Source organism: Sinocyclocheilus grahami, unplaced genomic scaffold, assembly GCF_001515645.1.
Source record: "Sinocyclocheilus grahami isolate Dianchi unplaced genomic scaffold, SAMN03320097.WGS_v1.1 scaffold44.1, whole genome shotgun sequence".
Classification (NCBI taxonomy): domain Eukaryota; kingdom Metazoa; phylum Chordata; class Actinopteri; order Cypriniformes; family Cyprinidae; genus Sinocyclocheilus; species Sinocyclocheilus grahami.
Genome location: NW_015505223.1, coordinates 240,554 through 256,006, shown reverse-complemented (window position 1 = coordinate 256,006; position 15,453 = coordinate 240,554). Strand labels below are relative to the sequence as shown.

The following is a 15,453-nucleotide window of genomic DNA, read 5'->3' as shown; positions in this document are numbered from 1 at the left end:
CCAAATTTTTTTTTTTTTCCCCCCCCTTTTCATCAAAAAAAAAACAAACATACATACATAAAAAAAAAAAAAAAAAAAATAAAATAAAATATATATATATATATATATATATATATATTTTTTTATATTTTTTTTTTTTTTTTTTTTTTTTTTTTTTTATGTATGTATGTTTGTATTTATTTTGATGAAAAGGGGTGGGAAAAAAATAACAATTATGCAATTGTATGAAGCTCTTTGTTAATACTTTGGAAAAGTTTGCAAATAAATTACAAAAAAAAACAACAACAACAAAATTTATTAAATAAATCTCTTATTTGCAACCATATCTATGGCTATATAAAAACATATTAATAATATGTCTACTGAAGAAAAGAAAGAAAAAAAAAACACTGGTCGGCCACTAATTGATAAACTGTAAATCAAACCATTTAAAAAATCCTCACTAACCATATTTTCATTTTTATATTAATTGTCACAAACATTCTGCATCACAAAGATAATTTTGTTCAAGTACATTCAAAAGTGCAATACAAAAGAACTGATTTGAATGACATTTATATAATCACAATAATATTTCCAAATGAGTGATGACTCACAATAATCGGGCCACGGTTAGACTCCCTGTAAACCTGCTGGTAGCCCAAGTACAGGATGAGGGTGAAAGTACAGTACAAGAAGCCCAAGACGCCCACAGAGACGAAGAACTCGGCCGAGGAGGAGAAATCCCCCTGCAGGAAAGTCACGTTCTTGCTCTGATTGCAGTGAGGAATCTCATATGGCTGACTCGGGAGCCTAATAAGTGGAAGTCACATGTTTACTAGAGCTCAATTTATTGTCTCTCCAGTTACATTACAAAACTATAACATTCACATTCTTCAAACAACATACATATGGATTACTCATTGCATGACTAACAGCAGGACAGCATTTTAACATTTAAAAAAATGACACCTTCCCTTAAAAATAATTTGTAATAATTTGTAAGAGATCTGGATGTTTTACCTAAAAGGATATGCAAAATGAGCAGTAATCTCTTCTTTTTTACTTTCACAATCAATGGTGAACTCACTGAATCCAACATAACCACCAGTGGTGGCAAAGGCACAAATGGTGAACACCTAAAAACACAACAATTATGATAATTAGACATCTAGAAAATTGTATTTTCTATGAAACCATTAAAAAGTTGTCGTCAAGCATCGGTCGGCGTTTGTCTGTCTGTCTGTCTGTCTGTCTGTCCGTCCGTCTATCCATCCATCCATCCATCCATCCATCTATCATCTATATATCCATCCATCCATCCATCCATCATCTATCCATCCATCCATCCATCCATCCATCATCTATCATCTATCATCTATATATCCATCCATCCATCCATCATCTATATATCCATCCATCCATCCATCCATCATCTATCATCTATCATCTATATATCCATCCATCCATCATCTATCCATCCATCCATCCATCATCTATCCATCCATCTATCATCTATATATCCATCCATCCATCCATCCATCATCTATCATCCATCCATCCATCATCTATCAATCCATCATCTATCTATCTATCCATCCATCTATCAATCCAGCCGTCCATCAATCCATCCATCCATCCATCATCTATCTATCTATCATCGATCTCCATCCATCCATCCATCTATATATTGTGTTCAATTCAAAATATTTTTTTTGTAACTGTGTTGTTTTTTTAATTTGTATTATTTTTATTTCAGTTTTAGTTATTTTAGTGCATCAAGTTCAACTAAATTAAAAATTATTTTAGTTTTAACATCAACAATTTTAACTAAATTATTTTTTTTTCTTTTTAAATTGTATGGTTTTAGGTTTGAGTGAAAATGTTCTGTTCTTTGGAAACAGATTAAAATATCAGAAACATTAATAGTAACAAATGGATGCAGTCCCATTAGTGGCGGTTTAAACAAAAATGTAACTTCAAAAACATGAATTCAGCGTTTGCGTGTGGCAATTGCTGACGTCACATCAGAGTAAGAGCTCGGTCTTCACCAGACAAGCTGTAAATGATCCTTCAACGCTCACTGACTCACACTTTCCTTTTACAAACTCTCCACTTCCACACAGGAAGCGGCTTCTGCAGATTCGTGAGAATAACTACAGTAGCACAGCTCAGCATTTTTTCAGTATTCTCTGATCCAAGGTGTTTTGCTGTGAAAAAGTGACATGATACATTAGCAATTATGAAAAAGTAACGTTTAAGAGCCATACAGCGGAACAGACGGACATTGTAGATCTTAGATTTAGCAAATTGTGAAGAACTAATGGGAAAATGCTTAAAGGGATAGTTCACCCAAAAATGAAAATTCTGTTATTATTTTCGCACCCTCATATTATTGCAAACCATCTTGATTTTTGGGTGAACTATCACTTTAAGACTATCACTTTTCTCCCTGCCTGAGTCAGTGGAAATGAAGCACAAATGTTAAAGTTCAACCTTTCTTCTACATTTCAGCTACATATTAAAGAATTCCAAGGACTATTTGATCACTGAAGTGCTTCTGTGGAAGCCCCCGTTTAAGAAACAATGAAGGCTCTTCTGAGAAGCAGTTGCTGTTACACAGGAGAAACAATAGTGGAATGCAGAACTTCTCTTCAGAACAGAGATCTTTGTGAGAATTATATTTTCAAAATGCTGCTGTTTAAAATGGGGAATCTGATGAAAAAATGTCTTGAGGGGGAAAAATGTGGTTTGTGAATTGTTAACTAAAAATACAATTATTAAAAATAATTTTCAGTAATTGAAATAAGGCTGAAACTAAATAAACAGTAAAATGTAAGAAATAGTTTTTGCAACTAAGTTAAAATAAGTTAAAGTACTAAAATTACTAAAACAAAAAATTATATAACTTTAAAAAAAAAAGCACAAAAAAAACAGACAAAAGCACAGAAAATTACTAGAATATAAATTAAAATGGAAACTGAAATGATAAAAATAAAAGTTATTTAAAATATTAATAAATACTATAATAGTATAAATTTAATACTAAACATTTTTGGGGATGTGCAAAAATCAAATGGCCATGAAAATAATCCCATCATGATATATTATAAATATTATAATGGTCCTAAAACTAGGCTTAATTTTCTTTAACATTTTTTGGAAATTATTTTACATTTTCTTTAAAATGAATATATTTTATGTAATTATTATAAACATAAAATTATAAATAAAATTTCATGTTACAGTTACATTTTTGGGGTGAAACATGACACATACTTGTCAGGAAAATGCTAAAGCTATCTCTGTATATATTTTCTCATGCATGATCATTCACTTTCTAATGAAAAATGAATCAAGATCAATTTTAACATGATTCTTATGGGCAATGATGTGATAGCTGACCAAAAAAATGTTAATGTAAAAAATAAAAACCCCACACGCTTTCCAACAGAGGCTAGTTTGTTTTCTCCTTTCATTAAACCAGATAAACCGATCCTGAGACATATTGGTCTGCACCTCAAAATGATTTTAAAAATAGCCTTATATTTTTTGCTGCCAAGAAAATCCCTCCACTTTCTAAAGAGAGGGTGTGCGATCTTCACCCCGGCAAGACTTTGGCTCCATTCCTGTTGAGCGTACGCCGGTGCAGGTGCTTGGCGCAGAGAAGCACAGCGAGCCAACTAAGGGTGCCTGGCACCAATCAGAACCACATGGTGGGCCGATGCCACGTTCACACTGGAACGCACACCTACATGCAGCAAGTGACTATTAAAGAGCGCCTTGTGTGAATGAACCGTCCCTGCCAGCCACCACCGTCAACATGATCAGAGGTCAGTTCACCTGTTAGCAACCAAAGCTTCCTCTTCATTGTTGCATTAATACTGGGAGATCTGGGTTGTGGTGGTTAAAAGTAAAAACCACTGCAGACACATGCTGATTTTAAAGGAGTGGCTGACATTCTTGCTTTATAAGTAAATAATGTGTCAAAGCGCCCATTTCCTAAGATTTGATGCAATTCGGGACATTCTTGAGAAAAAATGCGTATGAAGACATAGGCCTATAAGCCATATCTTCATTGTTGCATTAATACTGGGAGATCTGGGTTGTGGTGGTTAAAAGTAAAAACCACTGCAGACACATGCTGATTTTAAAGGAGTGGCTGACATTCTTGCTTTATAAGTAAATAATGTGTCAAAGCGCCCATTTCCTAAGATTGGATGCAATTCAGGACATTCTTGGAAAAAAAATGCTTATGAAGACATAGGCCTATAAGCCATATCCTCTTCCACATCATAGCACTTTCATGCAACTAACGGCAGACCGGTTACACCTTAAAGAAGCACAAATTTACACTGCCAGTCAAATGTTTGGAATAATTATAATTTTTTAATGTTTTTTAAAGAAGTCTCTTATGCTCAAAAAAAAATCTGCATTTATTTGATAAAAAAAAATACAGTAAAAACTATAATACTGTGAAATATTATTAGTATTTAAAATAACTGATTTCTATTTTAATATATTCTCAAATGTAATTTATTCCTGTGATGCAAAGCTGAATTTTTTAGCATCAGCAGTGTCACATGATCTTTCAGAAATCAATTCTAACACGCTGAGTTGCTGCTCAAGACACATTTGTTATTATCATGACTTTTAAAAAAAAACAGTTGTGCTGCTTAAAGGGGTCATATGATGCTGCTAAAAAGAACATTATTTGGTGTATTTGGTGTAATGAAATGTGTTTATGCGGTTTAAAGTAAAAAAAAAAACATTATTTTCCACATACTGTACATTATTGTTTCTCCTCTATGCCCCGCCTTTTTGAAACGCGTCAATTTTTACAAAGCTCACTGGTCTGAAAAGCGAGGTGTGCTGTGATTGGCCAGCTATCCAGTGCGTTGTGATTGGCCGAATACCTCAAGCGTGTGACGGAAATGTTACGCCCCTCACATACTGTTGATGCCGTGTCCGGCCGGAGCGACGTAGAGTGAGCTGAGGCCAGGCTAGAGTGAGCTGAGGCCCCCCCGGCTTAGAGTGAGCTGAGGCCGGGCTAAAGTGAGCTGAGGCGGCGGGGTCGAGAACGGCGCGGCCGGCAGATCCGACGAATGAGCGGCAACCACATGTGACGGACCCCGGGCTGGATTCCGCTTCGTCCACGGTGAAAGTTGATGTATTCCCTCAGCGACCAGCACAGATCAGCTCTAGGCATGACGAAGCGGATATCGTCCTCTTTTGGAAGACCAAACGAAGTAGTTTCGCTTTCACAACGAAGCACACAGCGTCTTCACGACATGGCTGCAGCGTCAACAATACTACAGTGAGAATAAAAGCTACGCCTTCTTTCTTTGAACATTTGGGCGGCGTTATGCAAATCTTCCCACATAGTGAGGTAGATATGTGGGGGCGTGTTAGAACAAGCCGTTTTAGGTAGGTGTGGCTGACTCTGAACTTTTATAAAGAATATCTCTTTGGATCTGAGACTTTAGTCTTTGCAGCTTTACAGATCTTCTTTATGCACCAAGAGCTTGTAACACTCCAAAGAGAAAGGAAAAATTTAAATCGCATCATATGACCCCTTTAATATTTTGGTTAAAAACCGAGACACACAACCATTCAAAAGTTTGAGGTAAGTATAGGTGGCGATCACCCATTATCACCAGGGAATGACCGAGCAAAAAAAAATAGTATCATGTTTTGTGTCACCAAATCTGCATAGTAGTAGTGTATTTCCTACTAGATGAAAGAGGAACATGGGTTTAGCTGGTATAACCTACAGAGATAGCAGCTTCATTTACACCTCATATTATCTTGAGCCGTGGGTTTGCATTGACTGGGATTATTTCCAATGAGCTTGTGATGAAATGTGCTCCATTTATAAACAGCACCTTTGCAGTCTGGATTAAGTTGCAGAAATTCCATTACCTCCATACAAAGGATCCAAAACAACACACTATTGTGTTAAATTGCACCTTGTCTTTTGTCTAACGTCTCGCATGTTCGCAAATTATATTGACTTGCAAAGACAAGGTCAAATTGTGTGCAAAGTGCAAATACTTACAAAGGCATTGGCAAAAGCGAAAGAGACCCGCCAGATGAGATAAATATAGCTAAGAAACTAAGGCCTAGACACCATTTAAAGAATCAATGCAAATGCATGGCCTGCTCAATGGGACACCAATCCAGCTGGGATTCTGGGATCACTTAAAATGATCTTGGCCCGTTTTCAGTGCCGTCGGATATTTACTCCAGCGAGTATGCAGGTATAGTTTCACATATCACCACTGAAAGTTGTGGCAGTTAGCTTTTACTTCCGGTTGTCTAAACCAAATCAGACCAACTGGATCGAATTTCAGTCTTCGACTAAATAGAGGACAAACAAAAATATATTTAGCTGGCAAACCGTAGTAGCTGAGATTCCCTTCCGAAAAAAAGCTTTATTCAGTTATAAATCTATTCTTGATTAATCACAATTTCATTTTAGATCAGACTGACTGCCAATTTCACATCTAGCCTGATTTCTTAGTAGGTTAATGAACTCCAGGCCTAGTTACCCACATCAGTCGGAGAACCCTGCAGATAGCTGTGTTTTATAGCCTAGATTTTCCATTGTTTGCAGTGGTATATATATATTTAGTAAGTATTAGACTGAAGTCCACCATAGGAGCCTCTAATGCGCATGTGGCAATGCAAACATCATTTAATTCTCATGGGACTGTGCGTATTATAAATGTGCATGCATTTGTGCGCTTGAGAAGATTTCTACAGCACATATCCTATCAAATGACACATCTAAAGGTGTCTATATATTTTGATGATGACCTTAATAGTGGATGATATAGCAGTTTTGATCCATTATTTTGAAATGGGTGTTGCCCCTTGTTGACAAAACAGCACCATATGTGACTGCAACGTGTTGTCGTGTAAAGTACATGGATATGATCACATAATACTGTGTTTAAAGACATGTGCAACCATCTATCAATTGTCATAATGAACGTGCCAGCAAAGAGACACAATGTGACATTTGGATCTGTTGAGTGATCGCAGAAACTCACCCATTCCAGGATTCGGATAAATCCCAGTGGCTCTTTCACTGCTCCCAAATCCAGACTAAACCCCGACATGATTTTCTGTAAATGGAGAAGATAAAGATGAAACGCTCAGCTTGATTTTCCTGAGCGGAAAGGACGAAGATCACCAAAACTGTTGCTAGTTCATTACCTGCACGATTTCCATGTTTTTGGGGTGTGTTTTTTATATCGTCGCTAAAAGAAAAGACTTCGATTCCAGGTGAGATCGCGAGGTTGTAATTAACAGAAGAAGAAGACACAAGAGAATGGCATTCAACGTTTTCGATAGCGGGAAAACAGAGTACTTATGTCGACCAACTTGTCAAACTTTCTACAGCGAGACACGTGATTTCAACTTTCTCTTAAAGTGACATACACGGGTAAATTCAATGCAGTGTTGCCAGATCCCTCAGAAGCATGCACAGAATAGGCCCAAAATAAGCTAAAGTTGAACGCTTCTAGTTGATAATTGCTTTGTTTCATTTATCTGACTTTCATAAAATTTGTAATACATATTAAAAATATTAAAGACGCGAATTTATGAAACAATGTTTTATTAAGCAAGTGTTATAAGTACACTTACAGTGTATATAAAATAAACGTTTTTAAAATTGATCATGTTCCCTAATTGTTATTAATAGGGTTAGACAGAAATATATCATTTATCCTAAAAAAAATAATAATAATAAATAAATAAATCCTCATTTACAAAAGCGAAATTGCATTTTGCTGGAACTCAAAATGTATTTTCAATTATAATATATAATAAAAAGAAAGAAAATAAATATCTCTGTTGCACATACGTGCATACAAAAAGTTTAATTATGTGCACTTTTGATTATATGTAAGTTTTATTTACACAAATGTAGATTTGAAATTTTGTGGCAAATGGTTTGAAAAATGTATTACAATCTTTAGAGCAGCGGAGGGGGGAAATGCCTTAAAACTCTCTAAATTATTTGGAAAATATTGATTAACCCCCTTAATTTAATTTATGTTATAATTTGCTATTTAATTTGCTGAAATGTATTTGGGTATTTATTATTGGTCAGTTTAAAAAAAATACAAATTCTGTGTTCATGTTTAACAGTGATAATGCCTGTTTGTTATTTGAAGATGTTTAATAAAGGTTAAAAGACATGTATGCGTGAATGCACTGAAGTAAGCAGGGGATAGAAAGGCAGAAATATGGGAATAAAGGGAAAACTGTGGTGATTAATAATTAAGTTATTTAGAATGCAGCTCTAACAGATAGCAGCTACTAGATTTGGTCGACATATAGCACAACAATCATAGCCTGTGTGTTGAAGACATGATTAATTCAATAGGGTAGGAACCAGAGTTGCCAAGTCCGCGTATGATACGTGACTTTGGGCTTCTATTTTTTTGTAAAGTTACGTGAAAAAAATCCCGGTTTCAATTATAATATATAATAAAAAGAAAGAAAATAAATATCTCTGTTGCACATACGTGCATACAAAAAGTTTAATTATGTGCACTTTTGATTATATGTAAGTTTTATTTACACAAATGTAGATTTGAAATTTTGTGGCAAATGGTTTGAAAAATGTATTACAATCTTTAGAGCAGCGGAGGGGGGAAATGCCTTAAAACTCTCTAAATTATTTGGAAAATATTGATTAACCCCCTTAATTTAATTTATGTTATAATTTGCTATTTAATTTGCTGAAATGTATTTGGGTATTTATTATTGGTCAGTTTAAAAAAAATACAAATTCTGTGTTCATGTTTAACAGTGATAATGCCTGTTTGTTATTTGAAGATGTTTAATAAAGGTTAAAAGACATGTATGCGTGAATGCACTGAAGTAAGCAGGGGATAGAAAGGCAGAAATATGGGAATAAAGGGAAAACTGTGGTGATTAATAATTAAGTTATTTAGAATGCAGCTCTAACAGATAGCAGCTACTAGATTTGGTCGACATATAGCACAACAATCATAGCCTGTGTGTTGAAGACATGATTAATTCAATAGGGTAGGAACCAGAGTTGCCAAGTCCGCGTATTATACGTGACTTTGGGCTTCTATTTTTTTGTAAAGTTACGTGAAAAAAATCCCGAGTCGCAGGTTGCGGTTTTTTTGGTCTTATTTTAAAAAATATGGTTGCTTGTTAGGGAAATATGATTTATGTTCAATGTATTGATTGACACTCTGTCTGCTCACAGTTAATAGCCAACCATTGTCAAATGTCCCGCCCCCTCCTCTCCCTCATTGGAGAAAAAACATGTTCAAAAAGAAGGCACGTGACGCTTAGTGATGGGCGATACCCCTTATTTTGTTTTCGATATGATACCGATATTTTTCAAGGCAGTGATTTCTATTAACATTACAGAATAGAACATGATCAATATTATCTTTCAACGTTCAATTTAAATAATTGTAATTGCACAAACTATGTAGGCTACAATTTCAATTTGTTTATTGTGAAATAACTCAAACATTTATGTTTTTATTTCTGTCCTCTGATAAGCATTGTTCAGGGCTGCCATTCCCAAAAGCTTTAATGCTTTCTTGTGATACTTTTGGGAAACGCAGCCCTGTTTGAATGCACTGTCAGCAGTGAGTGAATGCTCTGTGATTGATTGGTTCTGTCTTGCAACATTTGCTGTGTTCAGATGAGCAGGAAAATAGTTCTATCCTACACAATTACTCGCTAACAAAGGTTATTCGTCCAATTCAATGCATATTGTATGCATTATTATTATTATTTTTTTGTTAAAAAAACAAAACCACTGGTAAATAAAGCGCACCTTAGTATCGATATTTTTTGTTTGACTATCGATACTTTCGATACTCGCGTCAGTATCGATATATCGATACTTCAGATCGATACGCCCATCCCTAGTGACGCTGTAATCCAAGCGATGATAGAAGTAGAAATAGAGGAATGGGGAGGCTTTCTTTTAGTCTAATTTTTACAATGTTTTTGTAATGTATTAATTATCACATGCTGTAATAAAAAACAAGTAGTCTAATATTAAGAGTAAATATGGTTCGAATAGCCTATATTTTAGTAGGTTATAAATATGTGGCTATGTTACAGCTCCCCTTTGAAGCTCTTGTGTTTTTCTCCTTTCCATCTCTCCAATCCTATTCTGCTCACAGGTGATTGGAGATGAGTTTTGTTCCCACTTTGTTGCAGTTTGCTTTTTTTTGTAAAATAACGTCTGTTTTTGCTTTTCAGATAAAACGGTGGTTTCCGTTTAATATGTTGGTGCAGGCTCTTTTATTGGTAATAAATAATTGATGATAAATAATATTGATGAAAACAAATTATCCAAAAAAATATTAGGCTTGTTTTTGAAGCTGCGGTTGCTTATTTATCTTGCGAGAGTTGGCAACAGTGGTAGGAACCTAAGTTGAGCCGAATGCTTTTGTCGGGCGATTATGTATGAACACTTCCTGTACTGTTGAAACTAGCAAACTCACCCTCAACTGCAGAAGGTAAGTCGTTCATGATACACACTTATGTTGTGCCCTACTGCAGTAAACCACAGCTCAGCAGACAAAAGCATTTGAAACAACAGAGTATATTGCATAAAGTTATTTTAACGGCCCGTGTGTTGTTTATTTAGTAGTAACGCGGTTAGCTAACGTTAGATGCTCAAGTGTATGTGCTGCTCTCACATGGTTTTTGCCAAAATAAAGAACAAATTGTATAAAAACGTTATGGGGAAACTGCTTATTGAGGCCTTTGAGAGTTTATAAAAGTGCATATATAACATTAAAAACGTTGGATGTGTTACTAAATAGCTAATTTAAGAATGAGTTGAAGTGAAACATGCCTTGTCATTGAGTGAAGGATGGTTCGACCAATCAAATAGACAAATCACTCTTAGCCCCGCCTTTTATCTCAAAATCGTCCAATCAGTCTAAGGGATGGCGGTGTCTGATTGGTTGTGGAATCAAGTGCCAAGATCGCGCCGCTTACATAGCAAGCTGCCGTTTTTTGTGCTAACTCACTACATTTAAAGTTAGATAATCCAAGTCTGTTCTTTTTTTATTTTTATAGATTTGCATTTCAAAATGTTCCTGACAAGATCAGAATATGACAGGTAAGATGAAGAATGACCTTTAGCACTGCTGTACGCTTTCTGTGCTTTGAATGTCTTTCAGTTGCAATATCATTAAATGAAATGTGATACCCATTAATATAAAATGTTTTTGGTGGGATAGCAATGATGTAATAATTATATAAACTTTAAAAAAAACGCCATAATTTAATGCTGACCGTCAAAAAAAAAACTTTTCACAGCAGTCCAAGACAATGGCAAAAAAATAAGTTAAACGCATGGTAGTTTTGTTAAATTAAATCGGAAGGAAGACATTTCTAAGATAGGTTGGTCAGCAGAAGGCGTGGTTAATTCACTTGCTTGTCAATTAATATTTATAAACCAGGTCTTCGCCATTGGTGAATTGCAGAGTACTGTCGGTATTATCTAATTAATATTTATAAGCGAACCCACCGCCATTGAAAGAGTTACCAGGCAATGTCAGCGTGACTAAATTAATATTCATAAAGTGGGTGTTTCGAAATGGAAGTCTGAATGGATAGTTTGTCCCGCTATAGCAGTCTTTGGGATACCAAAGATTTGGTCTCAGTTTAATTCTAAACAATCTGATATTTTATCTTTTACCTCCTTAATAGCTAGGCACCGTATTTTGCTCCATTGGAAATCTAATAAGCCTCCCAATGGCTAGTGGATACAATGTTTTTTCTGAAATTGGAAAAAATGAAATGTTCTGGGAAAAGTAATTTTTTTTAGGAAATGGAATTATTTTATAGTTTACTTCAAGTCTTTTACCTCCTGTGTAATATGATTGTTTATATAATTTATGTATACATATTTTATTTGATTACTTATTTTTTATTTCTTTAGTATTTATTTATTTTGCCTTTTTTTTTTTTTTTCACTAGTGGTTGGGTAATATCTTTGGCTTTGCTTTTTGGTATGTAAAAAAAAAAAAAAAAGTGATGATATTGTGTAATAATTAGTTTTCTTGTCGTAATGTTTGTTCTAACAAAAAGATTCAACATAGTGTAATAAAGCTGTTCATTTTTCAATACAGGCTGTGCCATGAGTGGCTTAATAGCTGATGCAAAAACTCTTATCGACAAAGCAAGAGTGGAAACACAGGTCAGTGAATGTTCCTTAAATTTGTATTGTCAATGCTATGATTAGTCAGTGGTCTCGTTGATAAAGAAAGTGTTCTTGCACCAAATGCCGTATATTTTAAGTTTTCTTGTGTTTCTGCAGAACCATTGGTTTACCTACAATGAGACGATGACGGTGGAGAGCGTAACGCAGGCTGTGTCTAACCTCGCTCTGCAGTTTGGAGAGGAAGACGCTGACCCTGGCGCTATGGTATGAGCGTCTGGCTTGTATTTTATTGCAGTGGTTTTCAGTTCACTCCAGGGAAATGTTGTCTGGTTGTAGTTTGATAACAAATGTCCACATTTTTTATCTTTAGAGCCGTCCTTTTGGTGTTGCTCTGCTTTTCGGAGGTGTGGATGAGAAAGGACCTCAGCTGTAAGTGCACATTTAATTAAATATATGCGCAGCACTTCTTTTATAATAATAATAACAAATATTACTATTATTATTATTGTTATATTGGTATATAATCACAAGTTTTTAGGTCAAATTGTGCAGCGCTTATTTTTGAATTGCATTTTGAATAGCAATCAAAAAAATGTATTAGTAAAATCACTATTTTATTAGTTTGTGATACTACCCCCCAATTCACGTGGATCTACAAGAAGTCAATATCAAAAACATAATCATTATTCAAATTAGTTTTTTATTTATTAGGTACCCGTACAGACTTGTTTGGTTTCTAAAGTATGTAAATCACACCAAACTTCTTTCAACAGATACCACATGGATCCTTCAGGCACTTTTGTCCAGTGTGATGCCAGGGCTATCGGCTCAGCATCTGAAGGAGCTCAGAGCTCTTTGCAGGAGGTTTACCACAAGGTACATTTACCCACTCTTTCTGCTTCATCTCCATTTCCTTTTTAAGGTTTTATGGTAAAGATAATGACGTTTTAATGCACACATCAGCATCCCTTGAGCCAACACAAACTTCCCTAGTCATCCATACGTAGTTAACCATACAACATGAAGATATATTCACCCTCAGGACATCCAGATGTAGATAAGTTTGTTTCTTCATTGGGACCAATTTGGAGACCTTTAGCATTACATCACTTGCTCACCAATGGATCCTTTGCCGTGAATGGGTGCCGTCAAAATGAGTCCAAACAGCTGATAAAAACATCACAATAATCCACACCACTCCAGTCCATCAGTTAATGTATTGTGAAGTGAAACGCTGCATGTTTGTAAGAAACCAATCCCATCATTGAGGTGTTTTTAACTGCAGAACATTGCTTCCAGCTAAAATGCGTGTGCTCTATCCATAATACTGCTTTCTCCAGTAAAAAAAAAAAAAGTTTGAATCGAGAGATTTTAACTCGTACTTTGACCAGAAGCGACAGTTTACAGACATGCAGCTTTTCGTCTCGCAAGATGTTAATTGATGGACTGGAGTGGTATGGATTATTGAGATGTTTTTATCAGCTGTTTGGACTCGCATTCTGACGGCACCCATTCACTGTAAAGGATCCATTGGTGAGCAAGTGATGTAATGCTAAATGTCTCCAATCTGTTCCAATTAAGAAACACAATTATCTAAAGTTTGCATGTGAGGAGTTTGAAATTTTCAGTTAATTTTCATTTTTGGATGAACTATTCCTTGAAGAGCATTCTTCATAATATATGATTATAATACAAAAATACTAATGCATTTTATTTTTATAATGTCCATGTGTGTATAGCACAAGTCTAAGCAATAACTGAGCCATCTGATCCATAAAGCCACAGTCAGGTTATTTCAAGAGTATTCTCACAAAGGAAAAGTGTTTCTGCTGAGAGAATACTACAGCAACAAATTGAGCCACGTGCTTGGGAAATAAGAGTCCCTTTTAAAATCTACCCCACCCATCTTCCAATTCCAGTATGTCATGCCTCTACTAGTGTAACTTTAGTCACCAGACTCACCCATGTGATCCTGCAATCTAATAAGCAGCAGCCAGTGTCCAAAAGACTTCCCCATAAATCTAATTGCTTCCAAAAAAAATTCCAGTCTCAAGTTAAGCAAGTGTCTCTTTCTTTCCCCACCAAATGTTCATAAAATATATTTATCTTTTTCAGTCCATGACGTTAAAGGATGCCATCAAGTCTTCTCTCACTATCCTGAAACAAGTGATGGAGGAGAAACTCAATGCCACTAACATTGAGGTAATACACAAAGGTCATGTGAAATATAATTCAATTGAAAAGTATATGAAGGTTCTGACAATTTCCTTCTCTCTGCCTGCAGCTTGCCACAGTAGAGCCCGACAAGACCTTTCACATGTACTCAAAAGAAGAGCTTGAGGATGTCATCAAGGATATCTTGAGCTGAACGGAGCTCTGCAAAGCCTGACTGATGTTTAATATGAAAAATCCAGTGTAATTTTCTGTGAATCACCACACAGCAATTGCATATATAATACTCTGGCTGCATCCTACGGTTTAAAAATAACTTAAATGATTTTAGCAAATGGCTGCAATATAACAAAGAGTGAAAAATTTAAGGGGGTCTGAATACTTTCCGTACCCACTGTATATAAATTAATCTAAATTTCTGTATTTTTTCATTATATTATCAGCATCACGTCTTGCAAGAAAAGTTAGCAGGAATTACAGAATTTATATCCTTTTTTTGCTTTAATAATATGCATTTAAAGTGGTGTGAACTTGATTGTGTGGGAGGGAAATTATAATTATGTAAAAAAAAAGAAATGTAAGTATACCTTTAATGATTTTTTTGTATTAATTAGTAAACATGGTCAGCGTCACAAATGTTTATTTTATTAATGGCTTGGAAATCTGTCTTATTAATTCTACATCATAAAGTTTCATTGTTTAAAATGTGTAGAAGCAACAACAAAATGTATTTAATAAACAATAATGTTTTATACATGAAATGTATTTAATATAAGCAGCAATATTATGTGCAATATCATTAAATGAAATGTGATACCCATTAATATAAAATGTTTTTGGTGGGATAGCAATGTAATAATTATATAAACTTTTTAAAAAGTGCCATAATTTAATGCTGACCATCAAAAAAAAAACTTTTCACAGCAGTCCAAGACAATGGCAAAAAAAATAAATTAAACGCATGGTAGTTTTGTTAAATTAAATCGGAAGGAAGACATTTCTAAGATAGGTTGGTCAGCAGAAGGCGTGGTTAATTCACTTGCTTGTCAATTAATATTTATAAACCAGGTCTTCGCCATTGGTGAATTGCAGAGTGCTGTCGCTATTAT

At 35.0% G+C, this 15,453-nt stretch overlaps 2 protein-coding genes across 2 annotated transcripts in view; one reads left to right on the top strand and one right to left on the bottom strand.

Moving 5' to 3' along the window:
- The window catches only part of LOC107582376 (synaptophysin-like protein 1), a 12,360-nt gene extending 4,949 nt beyond the window's left edge, over positions 1-7,411 (bottom strand). Inside the window, exons 1-4 of the mRNA XM_016268181.1 lie at positions 7,201-7,411; positions 7,035-7,109; positions 1,003-1,118; positions 597-792 (exon numbers count right to left, since the gene is read on the bottom strand). Of these exons, the coding sequence (XP_016123667.1) occupies positions 597-792; positions 1,003-1,118; positions 7,035-7,109; positions 7,201-7,215 (402 nt within the window). The 5' untranslated portion in view covers positions 7,216-7,411. The remainder of the gene's footprint in view (positions 1-596; positions 793-1,002; positions 1,119-7,034; positions 7,110-7,200) is intronic.
- Positions 7,412-12,138: 4,727 nt separating this feature from the next.
- On the top strand, positions 12,139-14,646 carry LOC107582453 (proteasome subunit alpha type-5-like). The gene is made up of 6 exons (XM_016268297.1): positions 12,139-12,208; positions 12,329-12,436; positions 12,543-12,601; positions 12,946-13,048; positions 14,288-14,374; positions 14,457-14,646. The coding sequence occupies exons 1-6, from the start codon at positions 12,149-12,151 to the stop codon at positions 14,538-14,540; spliced, it is 501 nt and encodes a 166-aa protein (XP_016123783.1). The 5' UTR covers positions 12,139-12,148; the 3' UTR covers positions 14,541-14,646.
- Positions 14,647-15,453: the final 807 nt, after the last annotated feature.